The sequence below is a fragment of the Apodemus sylvaticus genome, chromosome 11 (genome assembly GCF_947179515.1).
Source record: "Apodemus sylvaticus chromosome 11, mApoSyl1.1, whole genome shotgun sequence".
In the NCBI taxonomy this organism is placed as follows: domain Eukaryota; kingdom Metazoa; phylum Chordata; class Mammalia; order Rodentia; family Muridae; genus Apodemus; species Apodemus sylvaticus.
In genome coordinates, this window is record NC_067482.1 from 26,060,202 (window position 1) to 26,085,387 (window position 25,186).

General features: G+C 35.7%; 1 protein-coding gene across 9 annotated transcripts in view; it reads left to right on the top strand.

Annotated features, from left to right (window-relative positions):
* The window catches only part of Epha5 (EPH receptor A5), a 356,777-nt gene that overhangs the window by 242,370 nt on the left and 89,221 nt on the right, over window positions 1-25,186 (top strand). For 6 of the 9 annotated variants that reach the window (XM_052198455.1, XM_052198457.1, XM_052198459.1 and 3 more), the window contains 3 exons: window positions 2,602-2,726; window positions 9,653-9,812; window positions 18,663-18,768. In XM_052198455.1, coding sequence (XP_052054415.1) covers window positions 2,602-2,726; window positions 9,653-9,812; window positions 18,663-18,768 — 391 coding nt within the window. The remainder of the gene's footprint in view (window positions 1-2,601; window positions 2,727-9,652; window positions 9,813-18,662; window positions 18,769-25,186) is intronic. The other 3 variants (XM_052198456.1, XM_052198458.1, XM_052198463.1) reach the window with 1 other exon arrangement.

Sequence of the window (25,186 nt, forward strand, 5' to 3'; positions counted from 1 at the left end):
AACCATAAATAAGAGTCAATGCAGTAAACAATTATGCTTGCCTAGAAAAGTGGTAGTAGTAGAACCCCCGTTCCCAAATGGCTATAATCTAGGATGTAACTAACAGGCTGGTTTCCAGTTTCAAGCTTGATTTTCCCCCAATTACGTAGGCCTTAAATGCAATTAGACAGCTAGTGGTTGCTACCAACATGTGAGTGTAAGTTTTTGCACCTTTTTTTATACTGGTAAATTTTTGTGTTTCATAGGTGTTACAGGTTGGTAGAAATCATTACTGTTACCTCCCTTGGCAGACTGAATAATGTTTTTATATTAGTTAGACCACAGGAAGAAAGGCTTTTAGGTCAGATCCAAATCAAATCATATAAATCTTGTGTTCTAAACATGTGGTATCTTCGGTAACAGGCACCATTCACAACTTCTAAGTGTCAATCAAGGGCTACATTGGTAATATATATTGTTCTGAAGATCAATATTTCTATCAAGCTTTCTTGGAGATTTATTAGTCTATGGTTCTCATTGGGAGTTAAACCCAAGTAGCTTAACTTCCTTTAAGATTGTGTGTGTGTTGTGTGTGTGTGTGTGTGTGTGTGTGTATGATAAAAATATATATTGTATATGGGATATATGTGCACACATTTATGTTGCATAACTGTAGGTATATATAAGATATTTATATCTGAGGTTTTATTAAAAACAAAAAAATGTGTCTTCCTCATTCCTTCTCCTTGTATTGTGGCCTCTCTCCCTTTAACTGAATGGAGCTCCAGTTCTGTTATAACCTCCAGGAGCTGAATTTAAAAATCTTGATGTTTTCTAAATCAAACATTTTTCAAAATCTAGGAAGTTTGTGATGAACTTTGATGGATGCAAATATATAACAAAGTATTGCATCTTGGTTGTTAGGATTTGGGCTGTTTTTTATTTCCTTACTTTGACTTAAAGTGGTATAATATGTCTTATTATGGCTTCAAAAGTTTGCCAAATTTTTAATTTTAATTTAAATGTTCCTTTAGATAATTAAGAAATAGAATAAAAATATGTACTGCATTACAAATAATGTCATATACATAATTCTATTTAACATATTAGCACATGTATTTGTGTATAAATAAACACACACACATATCTAACCTCACTGGGTTTCTACTCAGAATTTTGTCTCTGATTATACAGTACTTCTTATTGCAGGCATGAATCATATTAAAAACCACTATTGACTAATCTCTCATCCCTCAACTCATCCATCCACATTTCACACACACAGACAGACCATGTAAATGTTTTCTTTATATTTATATTCAACTTTTAATTTGTATATTGAAACATTTGCAGGATAATTGTGGATACTCTGAATATAGAATTTATTCATTAGTTATTAGTTCATAAAACAATGATATCTAAGAAATACTAACATGGCTTCTACATTATACTAGGTATCATAAGTAACCTTGCAAAAACATGTTTGTTTCTGCTTAGTGAGAATTGTACTCTGTGACATTAGTTGGATTAGTTATGTGAAACATTATATCATATTATACACAGCATATCCATGACCACAATGGATTATATAATTTTATGGATTACTAAGTTCATATTTAGTTTTATTATTAGCCAAAATGTGATTTTAGGTGAGATGTGACTGTAGTACACCTTTATGTAAAAAAAAAAGAAGCATGTGGTAACTTTTTGTATCCTCAAGTCTCAAAACCAATTCTCTAGAATATCAGCACATAGATAACACTATTCTTTAGCCCATTGTGATTTTTTTCATTTACTTCTATACATTCTCACAGCAACAATATTGATGCTTAGGTTAGGAAAAATGTTAACTTATTTCATTATATCCAAGGATCCTGAAAAAATATCTCAACACATGATAAATATGGATTTTTGGCTAAGTTTTAAATGTTTTGTGAGCTCATGGATTCATATGTAATGATGGAATATACTCATTATTTTTATTTCCACTAGAAATAGTTATCTAATAGGTACTCTAGTAGATATAAATAAACACCATAAGAATGATTCGTAATGAAATAAATGGGGGAAATAGAAATAAATCTACTATTTTTTGTGATTATAATATGCTTTATATAATACCTTAAATGTCTTTTATAATAATTTAATTTTAACATCTAATACACTAAATAACACATATTAAAGATCAGTAATATTTGAAAACAAAATCTAGCAAATAAAAAATGCTATCTAGCAAATACTATGCTTATTTCTGAAAGAGAAACTCAGGATAGAGAATCTATACAATTTGGAACCATGTCATATTGAATGTACACTGGATTTTATGAAACTCATTTTCTAAAGCAATGTGATCATCAGGAATCTACATTCTATAAAGTAAAATTATTTGTCCACATTTGAGGAGACTGAAGAATTCTATTACATGGTTATCAGGAGTGTTAGTTAATTACCCACAGCTTAAATATTAACATTCTTTAACAGCTTTCACCAGAAAAATAACTTTTCCAGGATAAATGAAAAATGTAATAATGTAATAAAGTTATACCCTAACAGCTACTCAGAGTAGGTTGTAATTTCATTGCTCTATTAACCATGTTATTATTTATTTGTGCTCTCTTACAGCTCCTTCTCCAGTCACCAATGTGAAAAAGGGGAAGATTGCAAAGAACAGCATTTCTTTTTCTTGGCAAGAGCCAGATCGTCCCAATGGGATCATCTTGGAGTATGAAATCAAGTACTTTGAAAAGGTGGGACTAAGACAATAAAAATCTCTTTTTCTTTTTGTCTTCTCACTTTAACAACTTCACTTCTAGAATAGTACAAGGGGATGTTGTATTTTTATGTGTAAATCAATATAAGCCTCTTTTTCAGTCACACTTCAAATGCCTACAGTGAACTCTTCCTTTCACATTCTGTGGTGGATACATGTGGATAAGGCCTTTTAGTCAGATTAATTGACTTCACATTAAAAGAAAAAGTTGGGACCTGGAGAGTCGTCTCAGTGTCTACAAATCCTTTCACTTCAAGCATACCAAACTGAGTTTACATTCCCAGAACCCATACAAATGTCAAGTGGGTGTGGTGGCCACCTGAAACTTCTGCATCAGAAAGCACAGTAATGGGGGTCCCTAAGGAAGCTGCTAAGCAACCTAGTGATGTTGGTGAGACCACCACATTGAGTAGGTGGATGAAAGCTCAGGATGACTCTACCTCAAACTCTGGCCTCCACAGGCATATACATGTGTGCACATTCCTCCACACATGCACACATACTAGGCAAACACTCAAAATGGATATATATTTATATATAAAATGTAATAAGACATTTTGAAAGAGTAGTGAACATTTGAACATTTAACTTGATTTTCAGTAGTAAATGTAATAGTATATAAGCAAAACTATTTGTACTTATGACCAGTAACTCACCACAGAAACAGTTCTTTTAAAGTATGGAAAATTCACACACACACACACACACACACACACACACACACACACACACACACAGTTTATGATTTTAAATTTTGAGGAAAATGTACTGGAAATGTTTTGTTTACATAATTCATTTTTATGATTTCTTATTTTTTGTGTAACTTATGTCTTAAGTTTGTACTTAAAAATCAAACATATGGACACACAACTGTTATTATCCCCTTACTGTTTTTTAACCCTGTAAGCAATAAGCTATTGATAGCAGAATAAAATTGTTGGCAGCTCAGAGTTAGTTTATAATTTCTACTGATAGACTGGCATATATGGTTGAAATAATGAAGTCACCATCTAAATGTAATTTTATGTGGCTTAGACCTAATAGGATATATTTAGAAAAAAAATTGAGTTCTAATAAAGAGTACAAGAATTTAGATGGTTGACCAAGCCAGTTTCAAAATGGGAATTAGAGATCTTGATTTCATTAAGTCAACTCCATTCATGCCCCATTATAATTTTTTCGTTTTGTTCTCTCTCACTCTGTTCCTGGGTGCCTAGTTATCCAAACCAAAAAGAGAAGCATTGACTGCACTAAAATGCTTGAAGAGAGAACCTTTGAGATATAATTATTTTGCAGTATGGCTGATAGAGTTGTTTGTCAGCAAAATTGGAGTTGATGTGGTAAAATATAGTAGTCACACTGATTCCCATTTTCTGAGATATTGCATTTTAATCCCAGATATCTGAAATATGAACACATTGCATTTATAATGATTTGTAAAATTAAGATGGTTCTGGAAAGACTCAGTGTAGCAGTATAAGACAAAACCAGAACAGGGAAGTGGGAAGGGATGGGAGGGAGGGAGAGAAGGGGGCTTATGTGACTTTCAGGGAGTGGGGGACCAGAAAAGGGGAAATCATTTGAAATGTAAATAAAAAATATATTGAATAAAATTTTAAAAAAATTTAAAAAAAAGAAAAGAAAGAAAAAAAGATTACAATTTGTACTAGCTGGTTTTGTGTGCCAACTTGACACAGGGTGGAGTTATCACAGAGAAAGGAGCTTCAGTTGGGGAAGTGACTCCATGAGATCCAGCTGTGGGGCATTTTCTGAATTAATGATAAAGTGGGGAGGCTCCCTTGTAGGTAGTGCCATCTCTACTGGGTTCTATAAGAAAGCAAGCTGAGCAAGCCAGGGGAAGCAAGCCAGTAAGTAACATCCCTCCATGGCCTCTCTGCATCAGCTCCTGCTTCCTGACCTGCTTGAGTTCCAGGCCTGACTTCCTTTGGTGATGAACAGTAGTGTGGAAGTTTAAGCTCAATAAACCCTTTCCTCCCCAACTTGCTTCTTGGTCATGATGTTTGTGCAGGAATAGCAACCCTGACTAAGACACATTTCATATTTGTTTTTGTAAGCATGACTAATCTACAAAGTGTGGAGCTATGTAGACTACACACAAGGAAACATATGCTAACTTTCACAATAAACATTTTATATATCCAAATTTTATTTTCATTAAAATGGATTTTTAACATGTTAAAAGTATACAGTTGAAACGATTGATATCCTTACACCAAAAACTATGTAAATGATTATATGTCATTATCTTTACTGAAATACAGTTTAATATATTTAATACATTTAACATGCGCTTATATGTTTACATGGTTTTTCTTCTATTCAACCAATGACATGGACTAATTAACATTATTTGTGCTTTTATACCTAGAATTTCTTCCCTGCCTCCCTGAGTAGAAACCTTGTCTTTATGAGTTACCAGCCTATGTGCAAGATTCAGTATCAAGAAAGATGTCTGTGTCTTTCATTCTTTAAGCTGCTGATTCTGTTAGAATGCAGATATTAAATGTAACTTGGGAAGAGTTCCTTTCCGTTGTTATTTCTGTTGAACTTCATTCATGTCCTGGAGTATTTTTCTTCAAAATAAAATTTATTTTCAGTTATCTAACTTTCAGCATGATCTGTTCTTTAATAATTTGAATATAATGCTATATTTATATGTTTTATTACCTCAATAATTGAGAATAAGATATTTGGAGCCTGTGGATATCTCAGTTGGAAAAACACTTGCTGAAACGGCATAGGCTTGATTTTGATACCTAGAATCCATGTAACAGTTCCAGGTGTGATGATGTGTGCTTTCAATCCCAGTACTCTGGGGCATATCGTGAGGACCTCTGGAGTTTCCTGGTAGACCATCTTGTTTAGCTTATTTTGAGATTTAATTAAATGAGAGACTGTCTCAGTGAAAGTAGACAACATTTTAGAAGATTCCACTGAGAGAATGCCTTCTGGTCTTCAAATATATGTGCACAATGCAAATGTGACCCCGTGTATTCATGAATACATACAATACATACAATAGCTTAAACATATACATACACATGCTATATATATATATATATATATATATATATATATATAATGATTTAGGAAAATTTTCTATTTGATAAGGGTAAAATATAAAACACTAGTAATAATAGTTTGCATTTGTAAACTCTTAAATATAACAATACATATAGTGTTTAATAGAAGTTATAAATTCTGTTTGTTAATATTATTAGTTCCCTGAACTTTTATCAAATCAAATTGTTTAATATTCTCATATCCACATAAAGATTTGCCTAACATTTCTAGAATGGAAGAGATAATGAGCCCTTATACCATGTTGAGGTGGGGGTTTTGGTCGATTTCCAGAGCTCATTTGGAAACTTCAGAGTGACACCACTCTTTTATTGGATGGCTTTTGGCCAGCCACAGGTGTCACAGCCATTCAGGGCACGTATATCTGCCAGCTGGCACATCTCCCCACCATTGCCCTGCTTTAATAGAGGTCATTGGACTCCTCTGCTCTGGCCTGGTGATGGGCTTATTGCCATCTCTTAATTAAAGGCAGGATAAGAGGGGAAGCTTCCCCTTGGCAGGATGCTTGCCAGCTGGCTTCTTCTGCTGGGCCCTCCCTCACTACATGTGAGCAGTGTTCATGAAGCAGCTGGGTGATGTAGCTACTTTGCTCAGCTGGGACACCAATGGAGTAAACACCCCCACCCTGACCAATGGTTTGACAGCCAGCTGCCTGGGATTGATGAAAAGTATATATAAATATATATTGTGATACAATGAAAATTAGACTGCTACAGGGATTTAAGGGATTAAGTGAAAATAAATTTTCTATAACACTGAGTTTATTAGCAGTGTGTAATAATAGGTTTTCATCATTTATATACAGTCTTTATTAAATTATTTTTTAAATATAGTATTGAGCTAACTCAACACAACAGAGGGCAATCAGATTTTAGATATAGAACAACTAAGATTTGTTCATCATAAAATCAGTGTCATCTTTATTGGAATTGGTGGTGGGTCATGCATTATTTCAAATACCCCTAGACATTTTGTGTAATGAGTTTATTTTTACACACACAAAAAATCAATATATTTACATGATGTATTTTATTGTCATTCTACATTAGTTTCAACCATAAAAGTTTTCAAGTATTCAAAGTTATCCATTTATAGTGTTGTGATTTTCCTCTCTACTGATAGACTTTCATTTCCACTTTAAATAAGAACACTCTAAAGTCTGGAGTCTTATAAGTGCATGTCATTCATACATTTGGAATTCAAGTGTCAACATTCCTGTGCTGTTAAAACATTATTCTTATTTTATATTAAAATCTTTATTGTTTTATGTTTATAAGAAAAGAAACTCAACTTCATAGGAAATACATATTAAGCTCTTTGCTAGATTTATTTTCACAAAGTTAAACTTTCTTCAAAGAGATGAAAATATTAGCAAATATATTGAATCATTTTCTACTCAAAGTTATTGCTACAATCATAGCCAAACTGGAAAGTATATTGCTGAGAAGTTATGGTATTTAGGCTCAAAATTGAAAATAGTGACTAATATAATTGGGTTTATTCAGTCATAAACTTGAACATCCTATGAACTCTCGGTAACTGCAATAAATGACAAAAAGCTGTTTACAATGTTCAAGACACCTCAGGAATGACAGGTTTTCCTCTAGTGCCAGGAGACAGGCTGTTCTCCTAATGCCACCACAATAGATAGTAGCAGAAGAAGGACTCATGGATAAAGAAATTGGTATTTAAGGTTCATCTTCTGACATTTAATTTTGTGCTTTAACTCCACTATAAAAAAAAAAAAACCCTAGATGGATCTTCTCAACAATTTACAGCTTAAGCTCTTAATCTGTTTATTCAAAACAAAACATCAACACCAGCCCAGAAAGAATCAGAAAACCCATTTCTATTAGAATCTATTTAGAGGTGAATTTGGATATAACTATGTCCATAATAACTTTGTAGGATGAGGTATGTGAATGAGGACTGATTAGCTGCTTTAAGGGAAGTGTGCTTACAGGTTTATATTTTATATAGTATTGATGGTTGTCTTAGTCAGGGTTCCTATTCCTGCACAAACATCATGACTAAGAAGCAAGTTGGGGAGGAAAGGGTTCATTGAGCTTATACTTCCACATTGCAGTTCATCACTAAAGGAAGTCAGGACTGGAACTCAAGCAGGTCAGGAAGCAGGAGCTGATGCAGAGGCCATGGAGGCATGTTTCTTACTGGCTTGCTTCCCCTGGCTTGCTCAGCTTGCTCTCTTATAGAACCCTAGACTACCAGCCCCGGGATGGCCCCACCCACAAGGGGCCCTCCCCACCTAATCACTAATTGAGAAAATGCCCCACAGCTGGATCTCATGGAGGCACTTCCCCAACTGAAACTCCTTTCTCTGTGATAACTCCAGCTGGTGTCAAGTTGACACAAGAAACCAGCCAGTACAATGGTAAAACAGAGTAGTTAGAAGTTACCTTGATTGTGTGGAATGTGGATGAGTTGAATAGCCATTGGATCTGCCTTTATGCTTGTTTCTTGCTTCATTCTTACCGCATTCTGATGAAGACACTCAGGCAACAGGTCCTATTCCAAAGTAAAAGTGATCCTACTGTAACAGCATGTCAGCCTGTGATCAGTGTCATGGTAACTGCTGCCGATCATCCTCAGATGCAGAGAGGCCACAGGGTTGGAGATGACTTTGGATGTCTCTCCAATAGGAGCATGTTTTCTTTATTTAGCTTCCAATTTTTTTCTGTTCTGTTTCTAACCACTAAGTTACTAGATTTTTTCCACAACAGGATCTTTCATAAAAAGAAAAAATAAGGTCCTGTATTCTTGAGATTTTCTTTACTGCTTCCTGCTTAGATTAAATCAGTCAAAATTCAAGTGTGTTGGAAGTACTTATTTCATCTCACAAGCCTGAAATATAATTAAAAATCTAAATTGTAGATAAAAAGCTTACATCTAACATGAATATACAGGAGATAATTTCAACATTATGTAAGATGAATAAATATGTAGGTGCATTTCAGGAAGGCATTCTTACAGGAGCAAGCACATAGTCTTAGAAAAATGCAATCTGCTCAGCAAAGCTCTCCTGCAGTGTTTTAAAAGATTCAGTTATGTGTGTGTGTGTTTGTGTGTGTGTGTTTGTGTGTGTGTGTGGTAGCTGAGTGTGTGTGTGTGGTAGCTGAGTGTGTGTGTCTGGATGTGTCTCTGGGTATGTATCTGGTGTGTGTCTGGATATATTCACATGTGTGTCATGGGACTGCAGGAGCCTCAAGACTTAACAAAATGGCATCAAACCTCTTAAAACTGAAGTTACAGGTGGTTATTTATCATCTTGTTTGTGCTGAGAACTGAACCTGAGTCTGCTGAAGGCCAGAAATGCACTTAACAACTAAACATGCTTGTAATATTATTAAATATTAGAAATTTATTCTTGCCAGGGCATATATCTGTAAATACAATGTCACCAACAGTTTTAACTTCTGGAAATATTTCCAAGCAACAAAAATGTTTCCGGGTTAGCCGGGAGTTGGTGACGCATGCCTGTAATCCCAGCAGTCTGGGAGGCAGAGGCAGGCAGATTTCTGAGTTTGAGGCCAGCCTGGTCTACAGAGTGAGTTCCAGGACAGCCAGGGCTATACAGAGAAACCCTGTCTCGAAAAAAAACAAAATCCAAAAAAAAAAAAAAAATGCTTCCGGGATACGAAATAGATCTTTGGCTTTGTTTTCAACACCAGTATAATAGAAAGTCTGATTTCTGGTCCATTCTATGAGTTTTCAGTTTTGCTGTCAGTATATCATGTGTTGAGCATTGATTTTTTTCTTCATGTGTTTCATGAACAATTCAAGGACCAAGAGACCAGCTACACAATTATCAAGTCTAAAGAGACCACTATTACTGCAGAGGGCCTGAAACCTGCGTCTGTGTATGTCTTCCAAATTCGAGCACGTACGGCAGCTGGCTATGGCGTCTTCAGTCGAAGATTTGAGTTTGAAACCACACCAGTGTGTAAGTCATTTTAATTACTGTCAGCTCTTGTCTATGTAATGGTTACCAGAAGAGAGTCCATGGATCGATAGACTCCGGGGGCTTGCTGTCAGTTCCATCCTTTCTGTCTCTCCCATCCTGACCCCTTCAGGTAGGAGGCCTCTGCCATGCTATAATGGTAGGTCTGTAGGTTAACACTGTGTGTCTCGCTTCCTTGCTTTGGTCCACCGGGGGCTGATTTATCAAGCATCTTAAGAAATGTTTAAACCGTGCTTTTAAAGACTCCGTTCCCCCAGGTGCCGTGCTTTATTGAATTATTCCCATTTACCTTTTACTTGTTTTATTGAACTATGCTACTTTAGTCTTTCTAAGGAAATTCTACAGGGAGCTTTCTTTAGCATTGAATTTGACAAGAAAATGGTGCTTCCGGGATCCAATCTGATTTCCTAAAGTAAAAATTAAATCTGTGTCAGAATCTTGGAATGGTGAATCTGAAAATGGTTCTGAAGTGCTCTTTGGTGACCACTTCTTGTTTAGTTTCATACAACATAACCTCGGGCTTCAACAAAAGATTTTAGATCTCTTGTCCTAAAGAAGACACATTAATGCTGAATAAGGGAACAAAACTATGGTTTGTGTGTGCACATATGAATTGCCACTATCGATTTTCTGTTATAAAAGACACACACATGAGCATTGTGAAATGTTACATGTGTGGGAGTATGTGTTGGTGACTATATGTATGTGTGTGTGCACACGTGTTCATGTGTACTTGTGTGAATATGTCTATGTTTATGCTTTATTAAGCTCTTTAATTTTCAATGAAAAAGAAAATACTGTCAAAAAAGAAAAAATGAGAGTGTAGTTATTAGATTAATGTTATAACTACTGGAATTATTATTGAAATACAGTTTTAGCAAACTCATATGACATCGCCCTGGAGGAAACAAAATTTGCTTCTGTTTAAAGCCTTTGTAATTGATTTACGTAAATAATTTTTATTAAGTGATAAACAGGTTCCCTAATGCTACCCCACTAGATTTTATAAAGAAAAAGATCTTATTGGTAGAAATTATTTATTTATTTCTATATAAAGAAAATTGCATGTTTGAGTTTAATTAAAAATTGAGAAATTGGATTCTAGTACTTAATTTTCATATCAACATTTAAATAAACTTAATAGTGTATATTTACGTACAATATACTATGAAAAATATTTAATCTCATAATTTAATCTTAAAATTGTTTTTTTTATAAAAGAGAAGTTATGAAACCTCCTGATAATAACAGTTTACTTGTACATATATTCTACTAGTGATGAATATTACAATAGCCTAAAACTCTAGGAACAAGGCATACAAAACATTATATATATATGCATAAATATTATGCATATATGTATAATATATTAAGATATATTATACATATATAATCAAAGTAGGATTAGATGCTGTATAATTACAGAGAGTAAAAATCTCAACTATGATTTTGGTTGAGACATGTTCAAGCACTAGGGTTTTTTTTTAGGAATTCAATACTCCATTCTCTATATTTACTACGCGGTAGTTTTTTGGTATCCCTTCTGAGCTACTGTCCTTTGAATGACTCTCATGTGTCCCTCCCCCATTGTCCAGTTGATGGCCACTTATACTTTGATTGTTATTACTCTGTATTCTCTGCCTCTTCTTACCTATAATTAGAAATAATTTTTATTTAAATCTGTATGTACATATTTTCACATACTGTGTATTACATACTATCTTTTAAGCTTCGTGTAAAAATCAGGATATTGGATACACTTCCATAAGAATGTATCAGAAAACAATGTGCATAATTTCCCTAGCCTTTCAGAAAACTAAAGTACAAGAGCCAGGGATTAATGAGAATTTCCCGAGATTTTTATTTCATTTCTTTGAACTCCTTTGTAAATAAGTGTGCAAAAGTTATGTACACACTAAGTTATTGATAATTTCATCACTTCTCTGGATCTATAGATCTTCCAAGCTATCATAATGTGTCATCATGAAGATCACCTGTGTTCCCCTTCCCGACTGTACCCACACATTAAGGAGCAACTCAGCATGCATAAGTGATAACTGAAATAGATTAATATTTTGTCTTAGTTACTTTTCTGTTACTTTGATGAAAGTCCATGACCAGAGCAATCAATGGAATAAAGCATTAATCTGAGCTCAGCACGCAATAGCCCACCATGGCAGAGTCATAAAGCAAGGCCAGGGTGATAAGGAAGAAGGCACATCAACCTCTAGCATGAATAACAGACACACCTCCTCAAAAAAGCTGCATCTCCTAAGTCCCACAAATAGCTCTACTAATTGTGGACCATGTGTTCAAACATCTGAGTCTACTGGGCATGTTCTCATTCAATGCACAATATGTGTCCTGCCTGTGTGATGTTGCATCAAGTCAAACTTTTTAGAGGAGTCATATTATAGATTTTGTATACTTCATACCTCATAATTATTTTTATTTTTATTCTAAATTTTGATTTTTACTGAGCCTATTACTCTGGTGAAACACACACACACAGAGACAGAGACAGAGACAGAGGCAGAGGCAGAGACAGAGGCAGATTTAGAGACACAGAGACAGAATGAGAAGGACAGAGGGGGAAAAGGGAGTTAATAGATATACATATGATATAGATAAAATTAGCCATGTGGTGAGCAATGTAACTTAAAAATGTAATATCACAAAACGCACAGCTGGAGATTTTCCCAGGTATTATGAAGTGTAGAATGACTATAACTAGAAAATGAATGAAGAGAACTACTAACTTTCTTGAATGATATCTTTCAACATATTATTTAAGGTACTTTAAAACTTTCCATCAGTGTTTTCAACACATTTCCCAGCTGGTCTTCAAGTATTAAATTATCAATCACCTATTATTAACTAATAAATATGCATAATACAGTGAGAAAATATACTACCTAAGCATTAGTACCTTTAACATTTAACAAATATAATAGATTAAAAAAAGATGATCATGTGGCTCTTTTTTTCTATAGCTAAAGAATAAACAGCCACTTAACTAAGAATGAGAAGACATGTAAAATTTATATTTTAGGGTTAATATACTAATAATAGGATTTGGGTTTTTTTCAGGAAAACCAATCAAGAAATTAATAAATAAAATTAATTCTTTTTTTAAATTTTTTTATCTGGTATATTCTTTATTTACATTTCAAATGATTTCCCCTTTTCTGGCTTCCCACTCCCCGAAAGTCCCATAAGCCCTCTTCCCTCCCCCTGTTACCCCATCTACTCCTTCCCACTTCCCTGTTCTGGTATTCCCCTATACTGCTGCACCAGAACCAGGGGCCACTCCTCTGTTCTTCTTGGACATCATTTAATAGGTGGATTATGTTTTGGGTATTCAAAGTTTCTAGCCTAATATCCACTTATCAGTGAGTGCATACCATGATTGATCTTTTGAGACTGAGTTACTTAGTATGATGTTCTCTAGCTCCATCCATTTGTCTAAGAATTTCATGAGTTCATTGTTTCTAATGGCTGAATAGTACTCCATTGTGTAAATATACCACATTTTTTTTATCCATTCCTCTGTTGAGGGACACCTGGGTTCTTTCCAGCTTCTGGCTATTGCAAATAAGGCTGCTATGAACATAGTGGAACATGTGTCCTTACTGCATTCTGGGGAATCCTCTGGGTATATGCCCAGGAGTGGTATAGCAGGGTCCTCTGGAAGTGTCATGCCCAGTTTTCTGAGGAACCGCCAGACTGATTTCCAAAGTGGTTGCACCATCTTGCAATCCCACCAGCAGTGGAGGAGTGTTCCTCTTTCTCCACATCCTCACCAACACCTGCTGCCTCCTGAGTTTTTGACCTTAGCCATTCTGACTGGTGTGAGGTGAAATCTCAGGGTTGTTTTGATTTGCATTTCCCTAATAATTAATGATGTTGAACTTTTCTTAAGGTGCTTCTAAGCCCTCCAAAGTTCTTCATGTGAAAATTCTTTGTTTAGCTCTGTACCCCATTTTTAAAGAGGTTATTTGGTTCTCTTGGTTCTAACTTCTTGAGTTCTTTGTATATATTAGATATTAGCCCTCTGGCAGATTTAGGGTTGGTGAAGATCCTTTCCCAATCTGTTGGTTGATGGTTTATCCTTTTCACAGTGTCCTTTGCCTTACAGAAACTTTGTAGTTTTATCAGGTCCCATTTGTCTATCCTTGATCTTAGAGCATAAGCTATTGGTGTTCCATTCAGGAACTTTTCCCCTGTGCCCATGTCCTCAAATTCTTGATGATGTGTGTCTGTGAGGAATAATTCACAAATTACTAACAATGTAATATTGAAAATAGCTATAATCAATAAGAAAGCTTAGAAAGTGTTGCATTTATGTATAGGGCTCCATACATGTTTCTGTGTGAGAATGCAGGTGTGTTGTTATGCATACACATGCATGTGCACCTGTTTGGAAAACAGTTTTTGATGCCAAATGTCTCCCTCAACTAATATCCATCTTATTTCTTGAGATAGAGTGCCCCAATGAACCAGAAGCTTTCTAACTGGACTTCTGTCCAGGCAGCCCTGGCGTACATTCTCTTTACCTGAAGTGCTGGGCATAACATATAGATGCTGCCACAACTGCCAGTACTTGGTTTCAAACCTAGATTCCCATACTTGTGCTATATGCACTTTAGAAATAAAACCATTTCCCTAGTCCAAAGTCAAAAAATTCTAATATATAATACATATATGTAATGTATATTATTAAAATTTTTCTTTACAAACCCTGATTTAAGTAATTATACGAAGGATGTGAATTCAGAGGATATTTGAAACTATCATTAAAATATAACATTTTTTACCTAAGCTTTTACTATAAAGGCCTGACTAGCCTTAATCCTATGGCCCCTCTGCTCCCTGAATGCTGGTATATAAAGATATATACCACCATGCCTGGCCTAAATATGACATCGCGATTTGACATTGGTTATGAAAGTGCTCATAAAGTATATTTAAATTAAGAACTTAAGATATACTACTAATTATTTAGATATATGAGATTATGCTATATTTAAATACATTGTTTTTAGTACACTGTTACATTAACTGGTAACTATTAAAGATTGGTAATTATCAAATATATATTTTACCATATCAATACTGGCCTTATCTTTAGTTAAAAAGCACAGGATACCCCTTTCTAACTTACGGTCTTTTATACAATTTTAGTACTGTATTGTTTTGGGTAATGTTTTATCAAAATATTGTTTTAGTTTCTTTTCTGATGCTGTCATCTTTTTCTCCTAAAATTGTACATTTTGTATTTTGTCATGCTTGCTCTTTTTCATTGAGGGCATGCATAAGGCTGGATGTGTCAGGAATCTGACTTGGATCGGCCATTAAGCTCCTCTTATATAATATTTGTCTGCTTTTCTAGTCCAAAATCCCAATGTTTTCTTCAATACGCTATAAAAAACAAATTAACAAACCAACTAACCAAACAAACAAACAAACGCATCATGGTCGGCATAGAAGAAAACATTTAATTGGGCCTTGCAAGTTCAGACCCATGGCCATCATGGCAGGGACCTTGGTGGCAGGCTGACTGAGTAACAGTGGAGGAGCAGGAGCTGAGAGTTTATATGTGATCCACAAGCACAAAGCATTGAGTGTGTGTGTGTGTGTGTGTGTGTGTGTGTGAGAGAGAGAGAGAGAGAGAGAGAGAGAGAGAGAGAGAGAGAGAGCAAATGTTAACCAAGCCAACAAATATATGGGCTTAGGTGAACCACTCTCATTCAAACCGCCACAACTGTCTTCCTGTTCTGTGTCTTTCTACATTCCATGCTTATTCATAGGCATGCACCATTGCACATCCACCCATCCAGTCAGACATCCATCCACCCACCCACCTACCCATTATCTATTCATCCATCCATGCATAGATCCAACCATGCATACACTGACCACCCATCTATCCTTCCTATGCACACATCTATCCATGCATCCGCCTTACTGATCTATCCACATGCACTTACTGATCTATCCACAGCTCATCTACCATCCCAAATCATTGCATCTTTTCCACTTAAGTTTGCCCTCTTTTCACTTCTGAATATGAACAACTCCTTTTCTTTAAATCCATGTAATTGAGAATTATTGAATTGTCTCACTGACACCTGAAATATTTACAGATAGAAGGACTTTGAATGTTGGATTAGGAAATTGGGTATCTGTTATGTTTTTGATTAAGGAAATGTGATTTTAGTCATATTTTTATATTTAATAAGAATACATACAAAGCTAATCAGATCTCAACACTTTATGAACATTATTCAGATATTCCTCTTACAGTAGTTTGAATAAAAATAACTGGACATAAATATATGATGAAAGTGGAACAAAAATTTATAAATGTATTTATTATTTAATAGACAAGTAGTTATTGAGGAATATTAAGTAATAGTGAGTGAGGAGAAACTAGGGAGATGGAAAGAGTTTAGCATCCTGGTTCAATTTATGGGATGTGTGTGCCTTTTCCCAACCTATGAGGGTAGAAATGCTATGTACATATCAATTTTAAAGATATTCATTTTTCTGTGACAATATAACCCACATAAAAGGAAATATTTACTGAACAAAAAACCGGATTTAATCTTTGGAAAGATATGATTATTGGAAACAAAATTTGACCTTATAATTGATAATTGTTAACTGATGTTATAAACCAAGTTTTATCTATTAGAAGGCATGTGAAGAAGATAATAAAAAGGAAAGGAAGACAGAGAAATAAAAAGTGGGAAGAGGAAGGGAACATTGAATTCATCAAATCTGAGTACACAAGATTAGTGGAGAGAACATGGCACAATAATACAGTACTCTGGAAATAGCAGAAAAGAAATTATCTATTTTGGTTACCCAAGTTACAGGAAGACATGGATTAAATTTTGAGATATGTGTTCCAAATTCACAAATTATTTATCTTATTGCAGATATGTAAATAATACACCCATTAAATTCATTAACAGCATGCATAGGCTCTGAAGCTAAGAAATATTTCAGAGGGCTGGGTCAATACTGATTTTCAGTAGATGAGACTCTGTCTATATAACTCATGCATAATGCCAGGAAATAGGAATAAGAAGGTAAATAAAACAGAAGAAAATAAATAGGAACCAAAAACCATGCATTCTTACCTTCTAACCAAGCAGGTTAGAAGTTATGACATTGTACTAAGTAAGGTCTTGGAAGGAGCAAAATCTGTAATGGAAAAGGAATGGTTTTTGACAATGACATGAGGTTAAAGAATAAAAGGTGAGACTGTGAACTTATGCTGAACCACAGGGTCTAACATGACTAATCTTATTTTACTAGAAGGCTTGGCATTTCTAAAATGTAGGAAAGTGATGGTTAATGCCAAAAGTTTTAGCAAGAATCACTTTAGGGAACATTTGAAACACTTTGTTTCAAAATGAATGATGCAAATGAATGAATTCAAGTTGGTGTTATATCCTACTTATAATATAGAACCAGTTCAATATTGAGCCAAGATTTGAAAAATGTACAAGGTCTTTTTACCAAATCCATTTTCAACTTTATCCACTCAAATGCCTCCATCCTCAAGAATGCTCACAACCATCTGTAACTCTAGGAGGCCTCTTCTAGCTTCTGAGGTTAACAGGTTCAGTTGGGCTACACTGACACCTATGAAAGCAGAACACCCACAAATACAAAATCAAAACAAGTGTATTTTATGAAAGGCAAGAAAAGAGAAGGTAAGAAGACAGACTTGTATACTACAAATAAACTTACTTGTATTAATTGTAGCCTATAAATAGAATTTTACTTATATAAGCTGATGAAAATATCTGACTCAGTGTAGGTCAAGAGAATGAACTCACCTTGGACAGAAACAAAGTAGGCTTACAAAATAATTCAGTGAGATGTTAAGTTACAAATTATATAGACCAAGATCTGGCAAAGAGGTATAAAAAGCAAACAAAATTTATGTAGTATTATCCTTGAAGTATTGTGAAGTTGTACAAGCACTACTCTGATGCATCAAGATGATTCTGGCACTAACAGTACATAAGCTAGGTACACTCTTCCGAGGGCATGGAAACCCATAGGAAATTAGATTTGTTGTATTTTTTCTTAGATATGCCTAGTTATCAACACAAAAGAAAAATTGTCATACTTATTCAGATACAACTGCCTAAACATTTGATATTTATATTGTTAAGTTAGAAAGCTCTAAATCCATGTGTTTAAACTGTATAATAAAAGAAGCATTGCAAATTTGTTTCATCTATTCATAAAGATTTAAATTTATACTTTGATAATTTTCAGTAATCCTACTGAAAATATAGTGACCCATTATATTCTACATGGAGTTACACTATTAAGTTATATTTAGAGTACTTGCATTTTATTTCAGCAAGGTCAAAGCCCTATTATTTTAGACATTTTGTCTACAGGAAAGAATTCCTGAGCTAACATATTTTTGCTAGAGAACAACAGCTGTAAACTTGAAAACTGTCAAATCTTGAATGTTCAACACTTTCCTATATACATGCGTGTTTTTGAAGTCACGGGCAATATTCCCCCCTTACCTTGTAAAATGTAGGACCCTGGGTCTGTACAATCTGCACTCTATTTTTATGATAGGCAGAAATGTCTAGTGATGTTCTTGATTTATATTTGGTGAGTAAATATTTCCTCCTTCAGATGCCCTTTGAGGATAGATATTACAAGGGAACCTTAGCTGGGTTTGTATGAATTGTTTAAACCACGAATCAATTACCTACAGTGAAGCATCTCACATTTTGAATGGTTGTGGTCCCTTTAACTACAAGTTCCTTTCTCTCTGTCTCCTATCAGCAGTTGCAGCAACTAATGATCAAAGCCAGATTCCCATCATCGCAGTGTCAGTGACAGTGGGAGTCATCTTGTTGGCAGTGATGATTGGCTTCCTCCTCAGTGGCAGGTAAGGGAGGAAAGAGTTTCTGAATCTTTGCAGCTGCTCTCTTTCTCACGGTGATCCAACTATGAAGCAGTTAAGCACATCCTAGAACAAATCAAAGAAGCAGCATGCCAGTAGATAATGTCTAAGTGTGCCTTAGTTCTTAAGTTTTATCTTGTCCGTATTGCTGCTGTATTGTTATCAGATACTTTCTCCCCTCCTTAACATCCTCTCTACTCTGCACAAGAACAGTATTAACGTGATACCATGCATTCTGCTATTAATAGACCCATACAGCTTTTTCTAGTACAATGTATTCCTAATTCTGCATATGTTCTGTCTCAAAATATTTTATCATTGTCTGATTCAGTATTGGAAGCTGCTTGCTAAGCCATTTGAGAAATAGAACTATGTTGTATCTGGCAGGCATTCTGGAGTAAAACAAAAATATAGGAAATAAGCAAACTTATTTAAAGCATTATTATAACTGTTTTTACTTCAATTTCTTGGTGATTCCAACACAAAGACATCAAGTGTCATGCATACTTAGGGAATATGATTTTTACTGAATGCTAAGTAGATGAATAACAAAATTCCGTACACCTACAGAAGACATTATTCAGATGTTTCATGATAAATCATTATAATAAACATTCCTAAAAGTATATATGGATGAATAAAGAAGTCATTCATTGCTTTCATATAGCAAATACATTTTCATACTTGTAATTGAAGAAATGACTAGGGATATTAATTAAGGAGGGCTGCTAGTTGAGAAATGAAATATGGTGCAATTATGCAAAACTAGGCAAAAGTCTCTAACAGAAACAGTTGAGGTTGACAGCATAGGAATATTTACTATAAGGTTCAAAAAAGTCATAAAAATCAGTCTATCCTCAGTTTTCTGAAAAGCATACACAGCAATCAATTACTTAATATTGATTTGGGAACAGTATCTATTCTGTTTTGGAATTTATAGTTGAGACATAGCTCATGATCTTTTGAGGAACATTACACCCAAGCTGTCCAGGGCACCTGCTGTCTCCTGTGTCTTTTTCCTTTTCTCTTAACTGAACTAACAGAAGATGTGAGCCAACACTCCTGCTTCTGCAGGATCAGATGACATCATCAGCCTTCCCAGAAAAATGAAAGGCAAACAAACAACTTTTCAATCAAAAGGACAGTAAATTCATCAAAAAGTTAACCAAGGCTCTGATATTATCTGAGGTTTTTTTTTTTTTTTTTTTTTTTTTTTTTTTTTTTTTTTTTTATTGTCGGTGATAGGTATACATTTTGTTAAGTTTGCATCCCTTCATTTTAAGGGGTATTTGGGGGGTTTGGTTGTTTGACAGAAGTAACTCCAGCTTTTGGATTTTATTTTGTATGGAAAGATTAGTTTGTACACATACACATCTTTGTATCTACCCTCAGATCTAAGTGATGTGGCCTTAGAAAGGTTTTTCCCATCTCATTAGTTTTTGTTTGGACTTAAGTCTTCCTGTAATACCCAGGTGGTCCTGAGTTATCAAATGAGATGCAGTGAAGAAATTTAGCAGCACTTAGTACACATTTAGGAAATTATACAAGGGACTTGAAAAAATATTGAAAATTCTTAGGGCTCCTCTGCACAAATGTTAAAATAAATAAACCTTATATTTCACTCAGTCTTAGTTAGGAAGACTATCCCTGTGATGAAACACCCTGACCAATGTAAATTGGAAGAAAAGAGTTTATTTAGCTTAAACTTCCACATCATAATCCAGAAAGTCAGATCAAGAACACAATCAAGGCAGGGACCTGGAAATAGGAATTCATGAAGAAGCTATGGGGGGATTGCTTCCTCACCACGGCTTGCTTATCCTGCTATTTTTTTTATTGGATATTTTCTTTATTTACATTTCAAATGTTATCCCCTCTTTGGGTTATCCCCTGAAATCCCTTAATCCATCAGTCTTAGCTGCTTCTATGAGAGTGTTCCCCAACCCACCCTCTCACTCCTGCCTCCCTACCTTTGCATTTCCTACACTGGGGCACTGAATCTTCATAGGACCAAGGGCCTCTTCTCCCATTGATGCCCTACAATGCCACCCTCTGCTGCATGTGGCTGGAACCATGGGTCCCTCCATGTGTACTCTGGTTTGTGGTTTAGTCCCTGGGAGCTCAGGGGGTCTGCAGGGCTGATATTGTTCTTCCTATGGGGTTGCAAACCCCTTCTGCTCCTTCAGTCCTTTCTCTAACTGCTCCAATGGTTGGCTGCAAGCATCTGCCTCTGTATTTGTCAGGCTCTGGCAGAGTCTCTCAGGAGACAACTGTATGAGGCTCCTGTAAACATGCAGTTATTGGCATCCAGGATAATGTCTGGATTTGGTGTCTGCATGTGGGATGGATCCCCAGGCTGGGCAGTTCCTGGATGGTCTTTCCTTCATTCTCTACTTTACTCTTTGTTCCTGTATTTCCTTCAGACAGGAGCCATTCTGTGTTAACATTTTGGACATGGGTGGGTGGCCCCATCCCTCAACCTGGGCGCAGGGGTGCGGGGCTCGACAAGCTCTCCCTCCACTTTGTGGAGTATTTTAGTTGATGTCATCCCATAGGGTCCTAGTAGGCTCTTGCTTCCCTGGCACTAGGACTTTCTAGTTGCCACTCCTAGCTCCCATCCCCCATTGCCATACACCTCTGTTCAATTACCTGACCCTCTATACATCTCCTCCATTTCCCCCTATACCAGATTCTGTCTCTATTTTTCCCCTGCCCTCTTTGCCCAAATCCCCCCACCTTCTACTTATATTGAGTCTTTTGTTCTCCCCCTCCCCCCAGTAAGACAGTAGCATACATTCTTTGCTATTCCTTCCTCTTGAAATTCATGTGGTCTGTGATTGGCATTGTGGGTATTCCATGCTCTTTGCCTAATATCCACTTGTCAGTGAGTACATTCATTGTGTGGTGTTTTGTGACTGTGTTAACTCACTCAAAATATTTTCTAGATACATCCATTTTTATGTGAATTTCATGAAGACAGGGTTTTTAATAGCTTAGTAGTATTTCATTGTGTAAATGAACCATATTTTCTCTATCCATTCCTCTGTTAGAGGACATCTGAGTACTTTATAGTTTCTGGCTATTATAAATAAGCCTGTGATGAACATAGTGGAGCATGTGTCCTTGTTATATGTTGGATCATCATTTGGGTATATGTCCACGAGTGGTAGAGCTTGGTTCTCAGGTAATACTATGTCCAATTTTCTGAGGAACCACCAGACTGATTTCCAGAGTGGTTGTACCAGCTTGCAATCCCACCAGCAATGGAGGAGTGTTTCTCTTTCTCCACATCCTCACCAGCATCTGCGATCATGTTAGTTTTTGATCTTAGCCATTCTGAGTGGTGTGAGGTAGAATCTCAAGTTTGTTTGGATTTTCACTTCCCTGATGATTAAGGATGTTGAACATTGCTTTAGGTGTTTCTCCGCCATTTGATCTTCCTCAGTAGAGAATTCCATTTTTTAATTAATTAATTTATTTTTTTACACTCCATATGTTATCTACCCCCTTCGACGCTTTGAATGTTCCATATCCCATAGCTCCCCTCTACATGTCTGTCTCTACATGGATGTCCCCACCCCCACCCCACCTGACCTCTAAACTTTCTGGGGCCTCCAATCTCTTGAGGGTTAGGTGCATTATCTCTGAATGAACACAGATCCAGAAGTCCTCTACTCTATGTATATGTTAGGGGCTGCATATCAGCTGGTGTATGTTGCCTGTTTGTTGGTCTAGTGTTTGAGGGATCTCTTGGGGCCAGATTAATTGAGATTGCTGGTCCTCCTACAGGGTCTCCCTTCTCCTCAGCTTCTTTCAGCCTTCCCTAGTTCATGGTTGAGCTGCTTCTGTCCATTGGTTGGGTGCAAATATCTGCATCTGACTCTATCAGTTACTTGTTGGGATGTCCCGGAGTGCAGTCATGCTAGGTCCCTTTTTGTGAGCACTCAGATAGCCTCATTAATAGTGTCAGGCCTTGGGACCTCCCCTTGAACTAGATCCCTCTTTGGTACTGTCACTGGACCTTCTTTTCCTCAGGCTCCTATCCATTTCCATTCCTGTAATTTTTTCAGACTGGAACAATTATGGGTCAGAGTTGTGGCTATGGGATGCTCCTCTCTCCCTCATTTGATGCCCTGTCTTCCTGTTGGAGGTGGACTCTATAAGTTCCCTCTACCTATTGTCCAGCATTTCATCTAAGTTCCCTCCCTTTGAGTCCTGAGACTCTCTCACCTCCCAGGTCTCTCATTCATTTGGGATGGTCCCCCCAACCTCCTATCTCCAGAGGTTGCCTGTTTCCCTTCTACAAGAACTTTGAAGGCTGAAATGGAGAAGGGTTTCAGGTAAATAGCAGTTAAACATGGGTCAGTTGGTTCCAAGGGATGGGCAAGTGCCATTCTGAGGAGAATTCTTTGTTTAGCTCTGCAGTTTTTAATAGGGTTATTTGATTCTCTAGAGTCCAACTTCTTCAGTTCTTTGTATAGATTGGATATTAACCCTCTATCAGATGTAGGATTGGTAAAGATCTTTTCCCAATATGTTGGTTGATGTTCTGTCCTATTGACAGTGTCCTTTGCCTCTGTATTAAAGAGCAATAGTGCTAAAAACTGTATGGTGTTGGTATAGAAACAGGGAAAAGATCAATGGAATAGAATTGAAAACCCAGAAATGAACCTACACACCTATGGTCACTTGATATTTGACAAAGAAACTAAAACCATCCAGTGGAAAAAAAGACAGTATTTTCAACAAATGGTGCTGGTTCAACTGGAGATCAAATACATTCTTATATCTTCCTACAAAGCTCAAGTCCAAATGGATAAAGGACCTCAATATAAAGCCAGATACACTGAATCTAGTAGAAGTAAACATGGAGAAGAGTCTAGAACACATGTGAACAGGGGAAAACTTCCTGAACAAAACACCATTGCCTTATGCTCTAAGATCAACAATAGACAAATGAGACCTCATAAAATTGCAAAGCTTCAGATTTTTTGTTCTTTGTTTTTTTGTGTTTGTTTGTTTTTAATAAAACTCAGGACCATGCAACCAAGGTTTACACTGTCCACAATGGGGTTGAGTTCTCCCCGATTAAATGACTATTAAATGACTATTTAAGAAGCTGTCCTATACTCAAAGAGTATATGGCATTGTTTTTTCAATTGAAGTTCCTTTCTTTCAGCTAACAACATTCTATATCAAATTAACACAAAAGCAGCCAATAAATTCCCTCTTTTTAATAAATCAAACATAATTGATAAGCATGTGTACCCGCTTAAAGTTGTCATAATTTCCCTTTCTTTCCTTGTTTAGCTGCTTTAATAAGACAACACACCCAGAGGTCTCAGGTGTATATCTTTGCAAAATATTTCTGCTAACCGAACATAATTTGATTTCTCAATGGCCAAAAATTATTCTATTTTATTTTAATATATCACTAAATATTAATACCATTTATATGCAAAATGTGATAATAATTTAGATCAATATGTGTACCTAAAAGAAATTTCACTTGTAACAGTGACATTTTGTAATTGTTTGCATGGGACAGAAAAATATGTTTAGAGTATGTCCCACTGAATATTATACTATTGCAAAAAATATCACCCTTGTTTTCTAGTATACATTCAAGATAAAAGGAAGTCAAATATAGGGATTCGTAATCCGTTTAAGGTTCTGTTTGCTAGGTATGCAAAAATCATTCTAATTATATGTGATTTTTAGAAAAAATGCACTTATGTTAATATTGAAATAAGTATTTTTTAATGAAGTTGAAAGCTATCACCTCTTTAAAGGTATCCATTTTTCCATTGGGCTTTTACTTCAAGGCATAAACATTTCTTTGTACTGTATTCTTTCTCAATACTCATCTCTCTGTAACATCACAGAAGAACTGACTGACTCTCAGAAAACTATGACTAATTATCCCAGGAAGATTACAATGTAAGCCCTCTGGAATATAAGCAAACAGTGACTGTTCTTTAATCTCTCTCTTTCCTTTCTAACAGTATTGAGCACTGCTATGTTTCTATACCATAGTTTATTCTCTGATATTTACTGTTTCATAAATATAGTTGCTTAATCTGTAGGTTTTGTGAAATTTTTTCACAAGTCCCTGGTTAAATGTGAGATAGAGTCCTACACTGCTGTTTTCCGTTTCTTTCTCCCCTTTAGGCTATCCTTTTTTCCCTTTTTAATTTCCTCTTGAGAACAAAGGGGCTAAATTCTGAAAATTGATTACGACACATTTTTAGTCTAATATAAAACTCAAATAATAATTTAAAGGTACATTAACAAAGTACATTAAACAAAAAGTAAGAGTGAGTTTGTAAAAGCAATTATTTTATTTGACTCCTTAATTGAGATTTCGTGGACTTAAATAAAGGCTTTTGATATTTTATTCCTG